Below are 22,902 nucleotides of genomic sequence, written 5' to 3' on the forward strand. Positions count from 1 at the left end.
AACAAATGCCGTAAAAGTGTGATTTGTTTGACTGTTTATCGTCCGTAGAGCGTATATTTATATACATGCATCTTGAATAGCATTATATTACAGTTTAAGCCTGTTAAAGTAATACAGCTCTGTGGTGCAATGGATACGGCATCTGCCACAGGCACAGTGGACACGGGTTCGAGCCCCTGAATTTATTTATATATCTTTTTCTTTTCTTTTTTGTTATTATTTTACAATATCCTTCATCATATCATATTCGTCGTTCTATTAATTTTTGCCAATGTCCGTCCTTCTTTTTTTCTGTATTTTGTTGCTTCATTTGTGGTAGACTGCGGTAAATTGGGAAAACAAGTGTGCATGGGTTCGATTCCTTTATTTGTTTTTTGATCACGAGATGTTGTGATAACTTTTATTTTCTTCTATAGCTGTAATGTAACATTTTAATTGGTGGAAACAATAATTTTCCATTTTAAAACCCAAGTTTTTGACAGTTAAAGTGACGAATAGTGAACTTAGACAGGGCCAAAATATCGTTTTAAGACATTTTAAGTGACCAGTCCCTAAATTTCAAATGTAGCCATCCAAAAATTGTTTGGTAAAGCCACATGATAAGATCTCTAACTGCTCCAAATTTGGTGTCAATATCATATTTACTTTTTGAAAAAAAAAGCAAAAAACTGAAATTAGATGATTTTTTTTTCAACTTTTCAAATACAACCATGGCCAAAATGTGTTGGGACACTTATGGAAAACGTACACTATAGTATGACCTTATTTCCGTTATTATTAACGTGATAAAGTGGAGGTTTCTTTGGTGTCAAGCCTAAACACTTTCCTAACACCCCAACCCCCCCCTTCCCCACCAATCAATGTTGGGTGCCACAAGGCTCGTGTGACCAAAAAAGTCGAATTCAACATTGATCGGGGGAGTGGGGGGCTTATTTACATTACCCTATCAAACCGTCCCAACACTTATGGCCAGCATTGTCTCTAAGGTAAAAAAAATCTAATTTTAAAATGTGTGTTTTGGCCCATATCTCCTCAACCATAGCTTGGATTTTCATCAAATTTTACATGAAAACGGAGAAACTATTTATCTTTTCACTTATATAAAAATTATTGCATTTTCCTCATGTGATTTAGGATACGGTCACGTTTTATACGCAATATCATGTATTTTACAGTGCGTTCTGAACATTATTAGCCTATGCCAACTACGTATTTTGCGTAAAATGACGTTTTATTTTGAAAGAGTAGTGATTTAATCACCAGAAATACATGATATTTGTTGACAGGAATTGATGGAAGTCTTTTAAAAGAGTGATTTTAAAAAAAAAATAATTAAAATTAAAAAAAAAGCTAATTTTTAGAAGAAAAAAACAAAACTTTAATCATTTTCATCGTTTGCATCAAAAACGTATGTGGTATTTGCAACGAGTATATCGTGTAAATATAATCATAGTCGGCAGGAGTAGGCTTAAATTACATTTTATGACTGAAATTTATTAAAGCGCTTTCAAAGAAACTTATAGTAAGTATAGAAAGTAAAATATAGGTAGACATACAGAAAAAAAGAAAAGGACGGACATTGGCAAAATTAATAGAACGACGATATATAATATGATGAAGGATATTGTAAAATAATAACAAAAAAGAAAAGAAAAAGAAATCTAAATAAATTCAGGGGCTCGAACCCGTGTCCACTGCGCCTGTGGCAGATGCCGTATCCATTGCGCCACAGAGCTGTGTAACTTCAACAGGCTTAAACTATAATATAATGCTATTCAACATGCATGTATATAAATATACGCTCTACACACGATATACAGTCCAAAAAATACATTTTTACGGCATTTGTTTCATTAACTGAATATTTATCATATAGCAGGTGTTGGCTGACATTGTGCTCCACATTTAGTTCAGTTTTGTCCGGGATAAATGACTACGGGACAAAATCGGACGGTATACACGTCTTTAAAGAGTAAAGAATTTTAATATAATATTACTTTCTTTTTCTTTTTACAAACGTGTGTATCGTTCGTTTTTGTCCCAAAATCATTTTACCCCGGCCCAAAACTGAAATATATGTGGAGCACAAATGTCAGCCAACACCTGCTATATGATAAATATTCAGTTAATGAAACAAATGCCGTAAAAGTGTGATTTGTTTGACTGTTTATCGTCCGTAGAGCGTATATTTATATACATGCATCTTGAATAGCATTATATTACAGTTTAAGCCTGTTAAAGTAATACAGCTCTGTGGTGCAATGGATACGGCATCTGCCACAGGCACAGTGGACACGGGTTCGAGCCCCTGAATTTATTTATATATCTTTTTCTTTTCTTTTTTTTATTATTTTACAATATCCTTCATCATATCATATTCGTCGTTCTATTAATTTTTGCCAATGTCCGTCCTTCTTTTTTTCTGTATTTTGTTGCTTCATTTGTGGTAGACTGCGGTAAATTGGGAAAACAAGTGTGCATGGGTTCGATTCCTTTATTTGTTTTTGATCACGAGATGTTGTGATAACTTTTATTTTCTTCTAAAGCTGTAATGTAACATTTTAATTGGTGGAAACAATAATTGTCCATTTTAAAACCCAAGTTTTTGACAGTTAAAGTGACGAATAGTGAACTTAGACAGGGCCAAAATATCGTTTTAAGACATTTTAAGTGACCAGTCCCTAAGTTTCAAATGTAGCCATCCAAAAATTTTTGGTAAAGCCACATGATAAGATCTCTAACTGCTCCAAATTTGGTGTCAATATCATATTTACTTTTTGAGTTATAAGCAAAAAACTGAAATTAGATGATTTTTTTTCAACTTTTCAAATAATGTCTCTAAGGTACAAAAAATCTAATTTTAAAATGTGTGTTTTGGCCCATATCTCCTCAACCATAGCTTGGATTTTCATCAAATTTTACATGGAAACGGAGAAACTATTTATCTTTTCACTTATGTAAAAATTATTGCATTTTCCTCATGTGATTTAGGGATACGGTCACGTTTTATACGCAATATCATGTATTTTACAGTGCGTTCTGAACATTATTAGCCTATGCCAACTACGTATTTTGCGTAAAATGACGTTTTATTTTGAAAGAGTAGTGATTTAATCACCAGAAATACATGATATTTGTTGACAGGAATTGATTGAAGTCTTTTAAAAGAGTGATTTTGGGGAAAAAATACTTAAAATTAAAAAAAAAGCTAATTTTTAGAAGAAAAAAAAACAAAACTTTAATCATTTTCATCGTTTGCATCAAAAACGTATGTGGTATTTGCAACGAGTATATCGTGTAAATATAATCATAGTCGGCAGGAGTAGGCTTAAATTACATTTTATGACTGAAATTTATTAAAGCGCTTTCAAAGAAACTTATAGTAAGTATAGAAAGTAAAATATAGGTAGACATACAGAAAAAAAGAAGGACGGACATTGGAAAAAATTAATAGAACGACGAATATAATATGATGAAGGATATTGTAAAATAATAACAAAAAGAAAAGAAAAAGAAATCTAAATAAATTCAGGGCTCGAACCCGTGTCCACTGCGCCTGTGGCAGATGCCGTATCCATTGCGCCACAGAGCTGTGTAACTTCAACAGGCTTAAACTATAATATAATGCTATTCAACATGCATGTATATAAATATACGCTCTACACGATATACAGTCCAAAAAATACATTTTTACGGCATTTGTTTCATTAACTGAATATTTATCATATAGCAGGTGTTGGCTGACATTGTGCTCCACATTTAGTTCAGGTTTTGTCCGGGATAAATGACTACGGGACAAAATCGGACGGTATACACGTCTTTAAAGAGTAAAGAATTTTAATATAATATTACTTTCTTTTTCTTTTTACAAACGTGTGTATCGTTCGTTTTTGTCCCAAAATCATTTTACCCCGGCCCAAAACTGAAATATATGTGGAGCACAAATGTCAGCCAACACCTGCTATATGATAAATATTCAGTTAATGAAACAAATGCCGTAAAAGTGTGATTTGTTTGACTGTTTATCGTCCGTAGAGCGTATATTTATATACATGCATCTTGAATAGCATTATATTACAGTTTAAGCCTGTTAAAGTAATACAGCTCTGTGGTGCAATGGATACGGCATCTGCCACAGGCACAGTGGACACGGGTTCGAGCCCTGAATTTATTTATATATCTTTTTCTTTTCTTTTTGTTATTATTTTACAATATCCTTCATCATATCATATTCGTCGTTCTATTAATTTTGCCAATGTCCGTCCTTCTTTTTTTCTGTATTTTGTTGCTTCATTTGTGGTAGACTGCGGTAAATTGGGAAAACAAGTGTGCATGGGTTCGATTCCTTTATTTGTTTTTTGATCACGAGATGTTGTGATAACTTTTATTTTCTTCTATAGCTGTAATGTAACATTTTAATTGGTGGAAACAATAATTTTCCATTTTAAAACCCAAGTTTTTGACAGTTAAAGTGACGAATAGTGAACTTAGACAGGGCCAAAATATCGTTTTAAGACATTTTAAGTGACCAGTCCCTAAATTTCAAATGTAGCCATCCAAAAATTGTTTGGTAAAGCCACATGATAAGATCTCTAACTGCTCCAAATTTGGTGTCAATATCATATTTACTTTTTGAGTTATAAGCAAAAAACTGAAATTAGATGATTTTTTTCAACTTTTCAAATACAACCATGGCCAAAATGTGTTGGGACACTTATGGAAAACGTACACTATAGTATGACCTTATTTCCGTTATTATTAACGTGATAAAGTGGAGGTTTCTTTGGTGTCAAGCCTAAACACTTTCCTAACACCCAACCCTCCCCTTCCCCACCAATCAATGTTGGGTGCCACAAGGCTCGTGTGACCAAAAAGTCGAATTCAACATTGATCGGGGAGTGGGGGCTTATTTACATTACCCTATCAAACCGTCCCAACACTTATGGCCAGCATTGTCTCTAAGGTACAAAAAATCTAATTTTAAAATGTGTGTTTTGGCCCATATCTCCTCAACCATAGCTTGGATTTTCATCAAATTTTACATGAAAACGGAGAAACTATTTATCTTTTCACTTATATAAAAATTATTGCATTTTCCTCATGTGATTTAGGGATACGGTCACGTTTTATACGCAATATCATGTATTTTACAGTGCGTTCTGAACATTATTAGCCTATGCCAACTACGTATTTTGCGTAAAATGACGTTTTATTTTGAAAGAGTAGTGATTTAATCACCAGAAATACATGATATTTGTTGACAGGAATTGATGGAAGTCTTTTAAAAGAGTGATTTTGGGAAAAAAATACTTAAAATTTAAAAAAAAGCTAATTTTTAGAAGAAAAAAAACAAAACTTTAATCATTTTCATCGTTTGCATCAAAAACGTATGTGGTATTTGCAACGAGTATATCGTGTAAATATAATCATAGTCGGCAGGAGTAGGCTTAAATTACATTTTATGACTGAAATTTATTAAAGCGCTTTCAAAGAAACTTATAGTAAGTATAGAAAGTAAAATATAGGTAGACATACAGAAAAAAAAGAAGGACGGACATTGGCAAAATTTAATAGAACGACGAATATAATATGATGAAGGATATTGTAAAATAATAACAAAAAAGAAAAGAAAAAGAAATCTAAATAAATTCAGGGGCTCGAACCCGTGTCCACTGCGCCTGTGGCAGATGCCGTATCCATTGCGCCACAGAGCTGTGTAACTTCAACAGGCTTAAACTATAATATAATGCTATTCAACATGCATGTATATAAATATACGCTCTACACGATATACAGTCCAAAAAATACATTTTTACGGCATTTGTTTCATTAACTGAATATTTATCATATAGCAGGTGTTGGCTGACATTGTGCTCCACATTTAGTTCAGTTTTTGTCCGGGATAAATGACTACGGGACAAAATCGGACGGTATACACGTCTTTAAAGAGTAAAGAATTTTAATATAATATTACTTTCTTTTTCTTTTTACAAACGTGTGTATCGTTCGTTTTTGTCCCAAAATCATTTTACCCCGGCCCAAAACTGAAATATATGTGGAGCACAAATGTCAGCCAACACCTGCTATATGATAAATATTCAGTTAATGAAACAAATGCCGTAAAAGTGTGATTTGTTTGACTGTTTATCGTCCGTAGAGCGTATATTTATATACATGCATCTTGAATAGCATTATATTACAGTTTAAGCCTGTTAAAGTAATACAGCTCTGTGGTGCAATGGATACGGCATCTGCCACAGGCACAGTGGACACGGGTTCGAGCCCTGAATTTATTTATATATCTTTTTCTTTTCTTTTTTGTTATTATTTTACAATATCCTTCATCATATCATATTCGTCGTTCTATTAATTTTTGCCAATGTCCGTCCTTCTTTTTTCTGTATTTTGTTGCTTCATTTGTGGTAGACTGCGGTAAATTGGGAAAACAAGTGTGCATGGGTTCGATTCCTTTATTTGTTTTTGATCACGAGATGTTGTGATAACTTTTATTTTCTTCTATAGCTGTAATGTAACATTTTAATTGGTGGAAACAATAATTTTCCATTTTAAAACCCAAGTTTTTGACAGTTAAAGTGACGAATAGTGAACTTAGACAGGGCCAAAATATCGTTTTAAGACATTTTAAGTGACCAGTCCCTAAATTTCAAATGTAGCCATCCAAATTTTTTTTGGTAAAGCCACATGATAAGATCTCTAACTGCTCCAAATTTGGTGTCAATATCATATTTACTTTTTGAGTTATAAGCAAAAAACTGAAATTAGATGATTTTTTTTCAACTTTTCAAATACAACCATGGCCAAAATGTGTTGGGACACTTATGGAAAACGTACACTATAGTATGACCTTATTTCCGTTATTATTAACGTGATAAAGTGGAGGTTTCTTTGGTGTCAAGCCTAAACACTTTCCTAACACCCCAACCCTCCCCGTTCCCCACCAATCAATGTTGGGTGCCACAAGGCTCGTGTGACCAAAAAAGTCGAATTCAGCATTGATCGGGGGAGTGGGGGGCTTATTTACATTACCCTATCAAACCGTCCCAACACTTATGGCCAGCATTGTCTCTAAGGTACAAAAATCTAATTTTAAAATGTGTGTTTTGGCCCATATCTCCTCAACCATAGCTTGGATTTTCATCAAATTTTACATGAAAACGGAGAAACTATTTATCTTTTCACTTATATAAAAATTATTGCATTTTCCTCATGTGATTTAGGGATACGGTCACGTTTTATACGCAATATCATGTATTTTACAGTGCGTTCTGAACATTATTAGCCTATGCCAACTACGTATTTTGCGTAAAATGACGTTTTATTTTGAAAGAGTAGTGATTTAATCACCAGAAATACATGATATTTGTTGACAGGAATTGATGGAAGTCTTTTAAAAGAGTGATTTTGGGAAAAAAATACTTAAAATTAAAAAAAAGCTAATTTTTAGAAGAAAAAAAACAAAACTTTAATCATTTTCATCGTTTGCATCAAAAACGTATGTGGTATTTGCAACGAGTATATCGTGTAAATATAATCATAGTCGGCAGGAGTAGGCTTAAATTACATTTTATGACTGAAATTTATTAAAGCGCTTTCAAAGAAACTTATAGTAAGTATAGAAAGTAAAATATAGGTAGACATACAGAAAAAAAGAAGGACGGACATTGGCAAAAATTAATAGAACGACGAATATAATATGATGAAGGATATTGTAAAATAATAACAAAAAAGAAATGAAAAAGAAATCTAAATTACTTGAGGGGCTCGAACCCGTGTCCACTGCGCCTGTGGCAGATGCCGTATCCATTGTGCCACAGAGCTGTGTAACTTCAACAGGCTTAAACTATAATATAATGCTATTCAACATGCATGTATATAAATATACGCTCTACACGATATACAGTCCAAAAAATACATTTTTACGGCATTTGTTTCATTAACTGAATATTTATCATATAGCAGGTGTTGGCTGACATTGTGCTCCACATTTAGTTCAGTTTTGTCCGGGATAAATGACTACGGGACAAAATCGGACGGTATACACGTCTTTAAAGAGTAAAGAATTTTAATATAATATTACTTTCTTTTTCTTTTTACAAACGTGTGTATCGTTCGTTTTGTCCCAAAATCATTTTACCCCGGCCCAAAACTGAAATATATGTGGAGCACAAATGTCAGCCAACACCTGCTATATGATAAATATTCAGTTAATGAAACAAATGCCGTAAAAGTGTGATTTGTTTGACTGTTTATCGTCCGTAGAGCGTATATTTATATACATGCATCTTGAATAGCATTATATTACAGTTTAAGCCTGTTAAAGTAATACAGCTCTGTGGTGCAATGGATACGGCATCTGCCACAGGCACAGTGGACACGGGTTCGAGCCCCTGAATTTATTTATATATCTTTTTCTTTTTTGTTATTATTTTACAATATCCTTCATCATATCATATTCGTCGTTCTATTAATTTTGCCAATGTCCGTCCTTCTTTTTTTCTGTATTTTGTTGCTTCATTTGTGGTAGACTGCGGTAAATTGGGAAAACAAGTGTGCATGGGTTCGATTCCTTTATTTGTTTTTTGATCACGAGATGTTGTGATAACTTTTATTTTCTTCTATAGCTGTAATGTAACATTTTAATTGGTGGAAACAATAATTTTCCATTTTAAAACCCAAGTTTTTGACAGTTAAAGTGACGAATAGTGAACTTAGACAGGGCCAAAATATCGTTTTAAGACATTTTAAGTGACCAGTCCCTAAATTTCAAATGTAGCCATCCAAATTTTTTTTGGTAAAGCCACATGATAAGATCTCTAACTGCTCCAAATTTGGTGTCAATATCATATTTACTTTTTGAGTTATAAGCAAAAAACTGAAATTAGATGATTTTTTTCAACTTTTCAAATACAACCATGGCCAAAATGTGTTGGGACACTTATGGAAAACGTACACTATAGTATGACCTTATTTCCGTTATTATTAACGTGATAAAGTGGAGGTTTCTTTGGTGTCAAGCCTAAACACTTTCCTAACACCCCAACCCTCCCCGTTCCCCACCAATCAATGTTGGGTGCCACAAGGCTCGTGTGACCAAAAAAGTCGAATTCAACATTGATCGGGGGAGTGGGGGGCTTATTTACATTACCCTATCAAACCGTCCCAACACTTATGGCCAGCATTGTAGGTTAGATGTTCAGAAGGGGTCGCACTTTCGTAGAATATGAGTGAGGGCAAAGCATAGCTAGCTCATAGCTAGCCAACTCCCCGTGTTAATTGAATGGAGATTTGACCGAAAATATTGAGCTATATTGGTAACGGACCGCTCCGTTCTGAAGGATGCCACAAAAAACGGTACAAGCTACATTTAAAATATTCCATGAAATTCTAGAAAATATAGTTTTGTAACATGTCCTAAATTTTTAGCTAATTTAGGTGTTTGGAGAGGGTCGCACTTTTGTGTTTTAGGAAGGATATGTAAACGACAGATAACACCAAAAATATGAAGAAATTATTTCCAAACCATGTTAAGTCAACAATCATTATGTTGCTCATTTTCAAGAATGCTGGTTAACAAAAAGCAGGCCATTGTCTCATTTCGTGAACAAAGGTCCACATACCATTGTTTCCTTTCGTTTCCTTTATAATCGGTTACCCAACTGAAGCTATAATACCAGCTTTATTGCGATATCGCACATGTAAAACAGACACATGTGCACAACCAGAAAAGATCCGATTTAATCAAATGAGCTGTTTCAATGAGTGTTATCTTGGTTTAATAGCTTTTAATGGGATTTAAGTCCTGCAAAGGTCGAGATGAATTCTACTGTATACATGACTGCATCATGTTCTCTATATTAAATCTTTAATATACATGAATTTTAAGACCACTGTTAAATAGATTAATATTTTCATACTATACATCAAGTAATTAACTAATATACAGGAAACAAGAGGTAAACATTTTGAAACTTTGTTTTTGATTTATTATATGGCTGGGAATGATGTTAACAATCTTTAACGTATTTATTCATCTGTCATTGATGATGAGAGGGTCATCCTCGTTCATCTAAAGCTGGGTAGGTCACCTTTTAACACGCCGGGCTAGAAAGTGCACTATTAAAATAACTTACAGTAATTTAATTTTCTAATTTCCTATTTTGTCTGAATTAATTTATGTAAATTAATTCATATGTTTTCATGTTTGCCAAAATCTATAAGCCTTGGCTAAAATGTATGGTTATGAACTTTGAAACTTTAAAGGCTGCAAAAAATGGAAGAGGAAGTCATTCCATTTTTTTTTTCATCGTAACTAAATTTGATAGTCCTGGGCCTACCTGTAACATGTGTAATGAACTTTATTCTTAGCTATACAGAATTCACGGGTCATTTGATCATTATGAAAATTATTATTGTGTCGTCTCGTGAATCATGGAAACCTTTGAAAAAAACATGTATACATAAATCCCAGTTATATAAATCATTCCATGTCAACAATTTTCATATTCTATAGAAAATAATTGAAAAAAAAATGCGATTACATCCCACGTACACTCGTACGTACATTACATGTCTCCTTTTACCATGGACTAATTTAATAATAGTAGTGTTAATATACGAATTTGAATTTGATTATTCTTTGCCAAAAAATAATGTAATATTATTATGATAGTTTTCTTGTCATTTTAAGCCAAACTAATGAAGTAAAGGAACAGAAAACTCACTCATTATCTCAGCCGCTTAACTGTGGTGTTCTAATGGGGATTTTAATTCAAATTTGCTTTTGTCCTAAAAACACAATGAATTGGGTTGGATCCAATTACGTGTAAGTTGGAACTCAGTGTGGCATGTGTAAACATTACAAATATGGCAAAAATCAGTTTTGGAAGAAATTGACCAAACTCGTTTTAAAAGATCGTACATTATGGGTTTAAATAGCTTTTAACTACTTTTTACTAACGTAATCGGCATTTTTGACACACACCCCAACAATGACTAATAATGACTTCATCAAACTTTTGAGTTGTTCCTTCAAGTTTATATTTCAAATTTTTACACACAAAGGTAACTATACTTCCTTGTGTTGACATTCATCATATATACCTCCCATTTGTCTTTATTATACAGTCATGGTAACAACAAAAAATGTCAAACTTGAATATATTAGGCCCCTTAACATTTTCAACGGATACTTTTATAGATTCTGTCGCGATTCTTTATAGTACTACGCCTGATGAAAGCAATTTATTTAATGTTTTTTCTTTAATTATTTGAACATGGCAACACATAATATTGTAAATACCATAAAGATGGAAATGTTAAATTTGAAGAATATAATTTTGGCGTATAATTTTATTAAACTGCCTTATAACGAATCTTACAGGGGCCCATCAAGATCTGGTACAATAGGATAAACCACCCTACTGCTTTAGTGTTGACAAAACACTGCACTTATTATAATAACGTGAAAGTATGGTAGGTGTTACAATTTCAGCCATGAAGGTTCTGCTTTCATCCATCTGAACCTCAACCTGATCCCCTTATTTCATTTTCGCTTTTGCTCGGGCCCATGGACCCTCTGGGCCCATGGACTTCGTCCACCCTACCCACCCGCTTGCTACGCCCATGAAACAGTACCGTTAAAGTTCCAATGAAACAAAATTACTTTACGTACATGTTGCAGATGGAATAGTTGATGACATTTTTGTCTCTTTCCCGGTTGTAAATTTATCAGTACTGCCAGGAATGGTAGATACAGGCTGTATTGCCTCTTTTCCTGTAGTTGATTCAGCAAGAGGAGTCGCAGATTCACGTTTGGACACCCATACTCCAGTAGGGGTGACAGAGTTAGGTTGCGTTACTTCTTCAGGTGATGATTCAGTAAGACTGACAGGGATGGTAGAATCATGCTGTGTTACCACTGTTCCTCCTGTGGATTTAGTTAGACTGAGTGGAGTAGTAGATGTTGGCTGGGTCCCTTCATCTTCTCTTGTTAATATGGGTTGTTGGGTAGATGGTTGAGATGTAGAACTCCGCAGTGTAGCATCTGCGAAAGTAACAAAAATATAATGAACACCATAGTCTTTACAATTTGAGGGTAAGAGACGGGTGGGTGTGTGTGTGTGTGGGCGTGGGGGGGTGTGTGGGGGTGTGTGTGTAAATAGTAATAGTAATAGTAAAGTAACATGCATGTGCGCTAAAGATTTCAACAATTCAACAATTTTGCTAGGGATAAATGCTACACAGCATCACCATCAGGTCAATAATTGCATTTGTACAGACGGAATCACGTGACACACCATCAAGCGCTAGATTACAAATAAACTGAATTAATGAAATAAAATTCACCTCAAGAGATATCTTTCCATTCCATTTAATGAAAAGAGTCATAATCCTATTGACCAGGATAATTGCACTCTCTCAATCAATCAATCAATCGAATTTATTTCCATCAAAATTAAAACATATACGATGGAGGAGCACAACTAGAAGCAGAAGCCTGTATTATGTCTATAGAATTGCGGTCACAGACCGCACACAGTTCAATTCATACAATACATACAAGAGCTTATGATTTGAAAATACCGCCACTTGACGATAATTTTATTCATAGCATGTTTGCAGTGTATTTCTGGTATTTATTCCTAGCTATATGCCTAATGATAAATGTATGTTTATGGTGCAGGTCTGAGCTGAATGTGATATACATGGTGGTGTCATATTTTTTTGATATGATTATATTCTCAAACAGTTGAATATATCACATTATTACAGTGGCGTACCGTGACCGCCCCAACCCCGGGGGGGGCTGAAGAAAATTCAATTTTGCCGCCCCTTCCTCAACAGCTAAAAGGTTGACCCAATTCTTTTCTCGGTCGTTTGAAAAAGTGAAGAGCAAAAAAAAAAAAAAAAAAAAAAAAAAAGGGGAGGGGTTTCAGGCGCTAGCGCCTAAAAGCATTAAAAGCATACATTTGGATGTATAGTACCATTTTTTAACTGACAAGAATCTGTGGCAAATATACACAAATAAGACGATGGTCAAGCAAATTATAAAAGCATTAATTAAATGTACGTTGATTTATATAATCTTACTATAATCTATATATTTATATATAATTTGGCTAATGTTGTAAGTGTGTGTATGTGTGAAAGGTGGGGTGTGTGTGTGTAAAAGGCTTCGTCAGTTTATGGTAATCTAATCTTTTATTTTCTGAAAAATTTCAGAGATTCAATTCAATTCTTTGACATTACCTGGTTTATCAGTTGTCTCTAAATCTTCCAAGTCAATGGTTGTGAGGTGACAGGTTGCTTCATCACTGCCATCATCACAATCTGCTTTACCATCACACACTAAATTTACACCGACGCATCCACCATCATCGCATACGGTTTCTGTGGTTTCACAGTAGCAACCAGTCGGTTCATCACTTTTATCTAAACAGTCAAAAAATCCGTCGCAATACCAATAATCTGGAATGCAGCGGGTATCATTGTCACATAGAAAGTTGCTGCTCGGACAAGAATCTGTGCCCAATATACACAAATAAGACGATAGTCAAACAAATTATAAAAGCATTAATCAAATGCACATTGATTTATATAATATCACTATTATATAATTTGGCTAATGTTCTAAGTATGTGGGGGGGGGTGTAGGATGTGGGGGTGGGGGTGTAAGGCTCCGCCAGTTTGTGTTAATCTGATCTTTTATTTTCTGAAATTATCTTTGGAGTTCTGTGCGGATTTTTTTTATATAAATGGCACGTTTTACCTAATGCAGAAGTCAATTCTTCAGTCACTTCATCTCCTGTAGTTGATTCAGCTGCACTGGCAGTGGTGATAGATTCAGACTGGGTTGCCTCTTTTCCTGTAGTTGATTCAGTGGTTGATTCTAAAAATGTAAGTATGATTACAATTCACATAAATGTCTACTTTTAGAATATTTAGGATATACAGGGGTGAACACAACCGGTACCTTAATTTTTTGGCTTACTGTATATTCTGGCTTCAGGCCTGCCTACAATATAGGCCTACTAACACTTTATTAATATTCAGATGGCCCACATTTAATAACCATCCCAGCAAACACAGAACGTTTTCGACATCATTCGCAAAAGGTTATAAACGGTTGTCAGAAAACGCTTAAATGTCGGGTTATATAAAGGGTATATTAAGAGTATAAAACGTTTTCATAACCTTAAAAACATTTTTTGATAATCTACTGCTCAGCAAACAAAAATGTCGAGTTATATAAAAGGTATAAAAACGTTTTAATAACATTCCAAAAACATTCTTGAAAACTTAATACAAAATATTCAGAATGTTATTTTGGGGTTGAAAATATATTTTGCGAAAAAGGTTTGCCCAAAATATTTACAATAAGGTTTTAAAAACGTTTTCATGACCTTTATATAACCCGATATTTAAATGTTATTAAAATGTTTTGAAAAATAAAAACATTTTAAGAACATTTCTGTGTTTGCTGGGTTCAAATATGTTAACATAATGTTATTTAAGTATTGACAAAATATTTGACAAAAATGTTTGCAAAATAGTTTAAAATAACATTTTTTGAAAACATTAAAAAAATATTGTTGTAGTGTGTTTTCATACAAAACGTTTTAAAACGTTATCATGACCATTACATAACCCGACATTTTAATGTTATTAAAACGTTTTTACCTAAACCAAAAGCCGAAATATAACTTATTAAAAACGTTTTTAAAACGTTTTTGTGTTTGCTGGGATGCTTGTAATAATTGCTCTAAATACGTGCAGGAACATTGTCAGATATTAAGGGGAAATTTACACATAACAGCACCGAAAATGGCTCCGATTGTGGTTGTGGAATGCGCAAAGCTAGCTGCTCTCTCAACCACCCCTACTTGGTCCGAGTCAAATTTGGCACTTTGGGCATATTTTCATCAAATCACTTGCATCTGAGATCATAGGGAATCAACAATTTCCTAATAAAATAATCTACTACAATAATAATATACATTGCGTCTGGATGAAGTCGCCTCTATTTCTTATATCTATAATCAAAGCCAAAAAAATTAGCGATATTTTCAAAACAAGTAACGGCACTTCTAAGCATGGCGGTCCTTTACAGTTCTTACTATAATAGTCCTTTTCAGTTTCGAGATTGTTTTTACATTGAAATAATCACATGTACGTGTGTCAGGTCACGCACAAGCCTAATCATAAAAATATAGAAGTGCAGACTTCTATGGGGCAAACAATCTCTTTATAAATACCAGATTTGCCGAATTAATATAATTTATGATGTCAGTATATGAATCCCGGCATATCGGTTAGATTGGACAGAAGAACGCAATCTAAATGTCCGAATTTCAATCCGAATGTCCAAATGTCAATCTCAGCTAAATCTGTTGGATCTACAATCCGGGATCACCGAACTATTCTAGTACGTATCAAGTTTGACCTGCCAAAAATGCTTGCCCCCCTTTTGGCCTGCCAAAAATCTTTGCCCCCTATAATTCACCCCCGGGGGGTACACATAATTATTGTACCACCCCTTAGTACCTAGCTATCACAGATGATGACCGCAGGCCGCAATCTTTTTTAAGCTAGCGAACAAATGCGCAACAAATAAACTGTCAACAAAATTTAATTCTATAATGAAAAGCAGTGGCGGCGCCACGGGGGGGGCATGGGGAAATGCCCCAGTCAGAACTCTTGCCCCCTGTTGCCCCCAGAAAAACCCAAAATTACGAAAAATTCCACTTTTTACTGTAATTTTGCGCAAACTTTGTTGATTTTGCCCCCCCTGAAATTCACTTTGCCCCCCGAAAAAATTTTCATAGCGCCGCCACTGATGAAAAGTATAACATGAAAGCATACAGCCAATGATTTACAATAATTTGCAATGTATTGCTGCTGATTAATGTCACTTATTATGTTTCAGAAGCCTCTCTGAAGTATTTTACACACTTATGTCCGATAAAGTCTACTGTAGACTTGGAGACAACTGACCTATCCTTTGCGTACACAATCCTTGCACTGATGAAAATATCAAATTTCACCATTTACTTCTTTCTGAGAACAGCTTGGATCCGCTCTGTACTACTTTCTTTTGGACAGAATTGATGTGTTTTTACCAGAGTTGTAACTTGTCGAAATACATCCACCATATCACCTTTTTTTTTTTTTTTTTTTTATCTTTGCTCAGTATTAAAAGTTATAATATTTTCACTACCTAACATCTCTGGTACCAGCTTTAATTTGAGAGCATTTTTTCAACCGCATTTGTTAGTGTTTCTCTCGTAGAGAATTGTAGCCAATACTAGTCTTGTAAAGCGGTTTTTAACGAGTTGATATTTATTTTAATCTCACCCGATATTCCAACAATACAAATAAATAAAACATACAGAAGGCTGTACATAATACTTCATTATACAAGTAGGTGGCATTCTTTTTGGTTAAATGTGAACACGATTTATACGGCACTCTTAAAGCCGATTTAACGCTGTAGCAAATTCGACCTCAGCAGCTCACCTGCCCTGTTATTTTTGTGCATTGAACTGATTAGGCTCATTCGTTTTAACACACTGCAAATGCAAAATTACTCAAAGGGAGTAAAAATTTAATTAATAGACTCTTTTTTGTTGGTCTATTTTCTTTTTACTCATGTTTTTAATTTTTTATTTAGAGTACATGTATTATTTGTTGTTGTTGATAAATTTCACTTGATGTAGATGTGATTCGCTGTCACCGCATTCAACATACTTTTTGAGCATATTTATGTGACATACCTGCCTGCTCTTACATCTACCAAGAGTGTTGATAATATAATTAACTTCACAAAATTTGCCTCACCTCATATGGGCCAAAGTACCTAGTTTATAATCATGATAACGGATGCCCTGTATTTGGAAAAATGACTAGAGTTCATTAGCTCCCATTCCCCTGTTTGAGCACTCTTTTGCTGGTATTTTTGGTCAAACCATTGTTTTATTTTGGTCTCACCCTGTTTGCAAGTTTCTTTACCGCTATCACACACTCTGTTAAAACCATAATATACGATTTCGATTATGTTTTTACTCAAAATGGTGAAATAATAACTGTCTACTCAACCTGGTCTCCTAACTAAACTGCCGTATATAGTCAGTTTGCATATGGCTTTAAACTGACACTATAGAGCAGTTTAGATGACTATATTGACGCCCTATGTTGGTCAACGTTACATTAAGATCACGCGTTGCTTCCTTGCCCTGCGGGGCTATTATATATTTGAACTATATTAGTTCCAAGTCCTCACTATAGAAGTCTCCGGCCTTAGTCCTGCCAGGCTTGTAGCCTTGATATTTTAAAGCCCAGAGTTCGGGCTGGGGGCCCAGTATCAAGAAAGGATATCAAGGCTGCCAGCCCGGCAGGTGTGAGGCCGTAGACTTCAATAGTGAGGACTTGCAACTAATGGAGTTTCAATATACAAAAGCCCCGTCGGGCAATAAAAAAGGTGACTGCGTAACTTTAAGATTATAGACAACCCGTTATACTTAGCAACGACCCGTCACCCATTTTTATTTTTATTGTTATGTGTGCTTAATCATGGTCCAATGACCGGGTGGAATCGCTATAGGCTGCGTAACACCTTCCTCGCAGTAATATACTGCTTCCAAAAAGTATCCGAACACTTATAACAAAAGCCATATACAATAAAACTAAATTACAAAATAAAGTAGACCATTTGTTATTTAATTGAGTGCAGCTTAATTAAATAAAATCACATCGTGCCGAACAAATTCTCCATTTATTGGCTACTTTATTTTGCAATTGAGATTTAGTGTCTTTAAGATATGGCTTTTGTTTTAAGTGTTCGGATACTTTTTGGCTCAGTATAATTATATAGGTAAAATGTAGTCCATTAATAGAGAGGATCAGGTAGATAGCACATTAATCCACCTGAGCGTGGATTGTACCCCTAAATCACCTGAGGATCCTTTCTGTTTATTAACTGGAAAGTTGGCGCCAATCAGAGGGGTTGTTGCTTCTGCTCGATTTCAGACGGTTTGTTATTTGCTACGAGTAACCTAGGAGCAACAGAAACCGACTGAGAAGGAGATTAGGGGAAAAGCAGCGGGCGTTTTGAACGGGATAGGATGCGCTTTGAGCCAGGGGCTAGGGGTGCTGATTGAGAATTATGACACGGGGAAAATCGACCTATTGCTCTGTAAATGGCACCAAAACCTTGTACACTATTTCATCAGCTATCTTCAGACGAGCACACTACTTCATCAACTATCTTCAGATAACGGCTGTTTAATAGCATATCATTTTAAATAAAAGGTGAACACTGATGGCGCTATTTATCTAAAATCGTGTTTTCATCTTTACAGTGTCTACTTCTTGTAAAGATGAAAACACGATCTGTGCGAGCATAGGTGTGGCTAAATAATTTTAAATTCTCGTTGTGGCGGGGGTGTGACTAAATTTTAAATTCTCGTTGTGGCGAGGAAATTTGAACATTTCGATTGTGTTTTTCTGACAGAATGGACACCCTCGATTACGTTGATTCGGCATATATTGTATTATACAATTATATATTATTAGATGGCTTTGAGTATACGAGAATATACCACATGAGTCACGAAAATTCCGACCGAGCCAAAGGCATATAATAATGCATCCAATATCCTTATATAATATGAAGCTTTTATGAAGTAGTAAATGTTGTATACACCCCCCCCCCCCGCTGTCATTTCCAGAAATTCTGAAAAGTGACCTGACCTAAGATATATGGGTTGACACATGTATTTGTAACAGGTGGTTTTTAAAATCAATATGTACCCAAAACGTCACTATTAAAGTAGCTTACTTACTTTCAGGTAATTGTGGACGTCTGATATTAAATGTAGGTGGACAGTCTTTACAAATGCAGGGGTCTGTAAAAGCTGCAATTATAACACAAAAGGAATCATATGAGAACAGTACAGTATAACAAAATGGGTAAGTTATATATAGCTTATGTTCTGATCCCTGGATCAATTGGCTATTCAAGTTGAAATACATATGCCCTATGTAAGACATGACTTTAATCTCCCACACAGGCGGTATAGATTTCAAATGGAGTTACCCATTCTGGTATACCCCAAATGAAATTCACACAACCTGTTTGGGAGATTAATAACTCCCTCCCAAAAAAAAAAAAAAAAAAAAAAAAAAAAAAAACAAACAACAACAACATAAAAAAGTGTACAACAATTAATTGCTCTAATCAGATGTGAAGATTAAACAACGATCAAATTTGGAAAAGAACTTGCTCTATTATTCAAAGGCTCGCAGGATAGTTCTGAGCAAGAATCTTTCATCTTATTCTGATGCACTGAATGCTTGCGAGCTGGGTCTCTCTCTGATGATATTATTTAAAGTTTCCCAAGGGGCTTCCAACACCATAAGTAAGAACAAAAGATCTTCTTCCCCTGGCAGGTGGTATCATGCTTGATGCCTTTAGATGCTGACAAAGTGTTTTGTCTTACTACTTTCCACGTAGCAAAATAGCTTATCGACATATTATTGAAACAATTGATATTTTGTTCTTTATAATAATACCTCCTGCAGAATATGGAATAATTGTTATTCTCAATGTTTTATTAATATATTCAAAATAATTTGTCACTGGTTTAAAAAAAAAAGTTTTTGATCATGTAATTTAGCCTCAGGTCTGTAATGTGATGAAATTAATGAATAGGATATAGTACGATACCATCAAATAGAATTATAATTTACTTTTGCTACTGGATATCGTCTTAAAGTTATTGAAAGAACATAAAAGTTGCCTGGTAACAATAGCCATCAAATATGCAAATATATTACTCTTTAGGTAATATACTTGAAACATTTTTACTTTGTGAAAATGATTGAAGAAATAGAACATTGAATTGTGCTACATACCAGGGACTGTGGACATACATGGTGATTCAGTAGGATTGATATGACTGGTGGTTTCTGTTGGTGATCCATTGCCTGTCGATAAAAACAAACAAAAGGTAGATAATTTCCCCTGCCCAGGCAGGTTGCTCGATAATATCATTATTCATTAAAATTACGCGTCTTGCATTATTCATAAACACGTACCTTTTGTGGGAAAAGTGTTATTCTCAATGTTTTATTGATACAATTCAAAACGTTTTTGTTGTTTACACGTGTTATTTATCAATGTTATTCAGCCTCAATTCCAACAATAGGCCAATCGTTATAGTTCTGATCAAAAATTACTTCCTTACATGTTGCGGTTGTGTATGGAACAGTTGATAATATTTCTGTCACTATCTCAGTTATAAATTTGGTCACCCATACTCCTGAAGTTGAATCAGCAAAACTTGCAGGAGTGGAAGATTCAGGTTGTGTTGCTTGTGATGTTTCAGTAGGGCTTAGAGGAGTGGCAGATTCATGATGTGTTGCCGCTGTGCCTCTTGTAGATTTACTTTCACTGAGTGGAGTAGTAGCTGTTTGTTGGGTCCTTTCATCTTCTGTTATTAATACGGTTTGGGTATTTGGTTGAGATGTAGAGCTCCGCAGCGTAACACCTGTGAAGATAATGAACATCTTAGTCCTTACACTTTGAGGGTAAGGGACCGGGCGGAGGGGGAGGGGCGCTCCAATAGTAAAGTGATATGCATGTGCTGTTTACAACACGGTCTTGGAATGTCTGTGTGGGTAAATGCTAAAGAAATGGATGGGTCGTGGACAAATGCTACAGAATGAGGGGCTTTTGAGGGAGGGAGATCCTAAAATGGGTTCTTCCCGGGGCAGATGGAGTACCAAGTAGGAGTTTTTAATGTCTTGGGAGCGAAAGCCGGCCTTTTGGGGGTAAAAAAAGACAAATATGGGCTGGGGGGACTTCTTTGGGGACAACATGAATGATAATATTTGATCTCTGGGGTCAAATGGGGGTCTTTGGGATACCACATAATGCGTATCTTAGCAAGTCCAGTGATAGTTTTCTTTCTTACAAATATATTTATACAAGGGAGAAGGGCATTTTTAATTGGGATGAAAAGTATAGCCGTATCATATATACATTTTGATGTCAACAGTCATGGGTCTGGGATTTTATTTTCCTACATTAGTGGAACCCTTTGTTATGGTATCCTTAAAGCTGATATGATAAGGATTTGATTGGTTCCCTTTTCTCTATGCCCCCCGTGGTTTCCACGAGAGGTCAATGGTCACAATGGGGCAAAAATGGTCCCATCATGATGTATCTCAAATTGTTCCTCTCATCACAGGGAGTAAAAAAGTCAATTCCATTTTATTTCTATTGTACTTAGTTCAGGAGCTATAAGGTCGAATAGATCAAATGTCAAAAATTTCATACCCAGAGATCAACATTAAAAACTAACTCGATTTCATCGAAAGTGGTCTCCCCTTAAGATATCTCAAACACATATTGAATTCACAATTATAGTTCAATAAAAATATGTACAAGCATATCATTTGACCCATGACAAATACTAAAAAAGTCATTTAGTGTCATGCACTAAAAGTGACGTCATAATCGGATTAACTATCATAGCAATAGATGAATACAATTTTTGAATAGATCGCCCTGCACTACAAGCAGATTGCACTAGTCACCTGCGTATCTCAGCAAACATAGATTTAATACAATACCGCTCTTTTCAACGATACTAATCTTACAGGTGCGAGTGATCAGCCTTTCTTTGACATCTAGGGTTCAATGCATCGGTACCGCGTGAGCGTCACTTCGACGGCGAATATTACTGAATAGAGAATTTCCGATCCGAAGTTAGTCTTGGGTATCAAAAAGAACAGCGTAAAGGGATTGGTATTCGTACGATATCATAGTGTGTCATATGCAAGATTATGCGGATAATTATTTTGGAATTTTATTACTGAATAGAGAAAAACCGACAGACACGTGCGTAAATAGTCATTAGGTCATTGGTACCAAAAATAATGGTATACGTGTAAAGTGGTTGACAAAGCGTTTAAAGCGAACAAAAGAAACGTAAAGTGGAAGCGTTATTTAGCATAAAGCGTGTAACCAAATATTCAAACCAAAAAAATACTTCAGTGTTGTGTAATGATTATTAACATTCCTCAAAACCACAATATGAGGACAGTACCTCTACTTCCTTCATATTCAGATTGCTCAGGGGGTTGCACCGCCGGTGCCAATCCAAATGAAATGGTCTACTGCTGTAAAAACGTTGGGAAGTAGACCTTTTTTGTAGGATAATTCACAAGAGATCCACTTTTATTGGTAAAAACGTTCAAATTGGCCCTTTATTTAAAAAAAAATTACAAAGGTCCATTTTTGAATGAATAAATTCTGGATGCAAGCCTGTCTATAATATACTCTATATATCAGATGGCCACACCAAAATAAAATAACCATGATTGTAATAATTGCTCTAAATACGTGCAGGAACATTCTCAGATATTAGGGCAAATTTACACAACAGTAAATATGACTGTGAATGCGATTATGGGATGTGCTAAACATAATAATTATATTATGCTCTCTCAACCACCTCTACTTGGTCCAAGTCAAATGTTGCACTTTGGGGCATATTTTCATCAAATCATTTGTATCTGAGATTATCCGAGTAGAGAATCAACAATTTCCTAATAAAATAATTTACTACAATGATAATATACATTTAGTCTGGGTGAAGTCGCCTCTATTTATTGTGTTAGTACTAAAAAAAGTATCATTAATAATATTTAAAAACACGTCACGCCAATTCTGAACATAGTTGAGACAGTTCGTCCTGCTTGCGGTCCTGTACAGTTCGTACTATAGTCCTTTTCAGTTTCCAGATTGTTCTTTACGTGTTGAAATAATCACATACTCACGTGTTAAATCACGTATTAGCCAAATCATAACAAAACAGT

General features: G+C 34.9%; 1 protein-coding gene across 1 annotated transcript in view; it reads right to left on the reverse strand.

Annotated features, from left to right (window-relative positions):
• The window catches only part of LOC140160041 (uncharacterized), an 84,357-nt gene extending 63,771 nt beyond the window's left edge, over positions 1 to 20,586 (reverse strand). Inside the window, exons 1-6 of the mRNA XM_072183313.1 lie at positions 20,265 to 20,586; positions 19,933 to 20,004; positions 18,861 to 18,932; positions 13,790 to 13,909; positions 13,270 to 13,542; positions 11,693 to 12,064 (exon numbers count right to left, since the gene is read on the reverse strand). Of these exons, the coding sequence (XP_072039414.1) occupies positions 11,693 to 12,064; positions 13,270 to 13,542; positions 13,790 to 13,909; positions 18,861 to 18,932; positions 19,933 to 20,004; positions 20,265 to 20,586 (1,231 nt within the window). The remainder of the gene's footprint in view (positions 1 to 11,692; positions 12,065 to 13,269; positions 13,543 to 13,789; positions 13,910 to 18,860; positions 18,933 to 19,932; positions 20,005 to 20,264) is intronic.
• Between the last annotated feature and the right edge of the window lie 2,316 nt (positions 20,587 to 22,902).

This window comes from Amphiura filiformis, chromosome 1 (genome assembly GCF_039555335.1).
Source record: "Amphiura filiformis chromosome 1, Afil_fr2py, whole genome shotgun sequence".
NCBI classification, from domain to species: Eukaryota; Metazoa; Echinodermata; class Ophiuroidea; order Amphilepidida; family Amphiuridae; genus Amphiura; species Amphiura filiformis.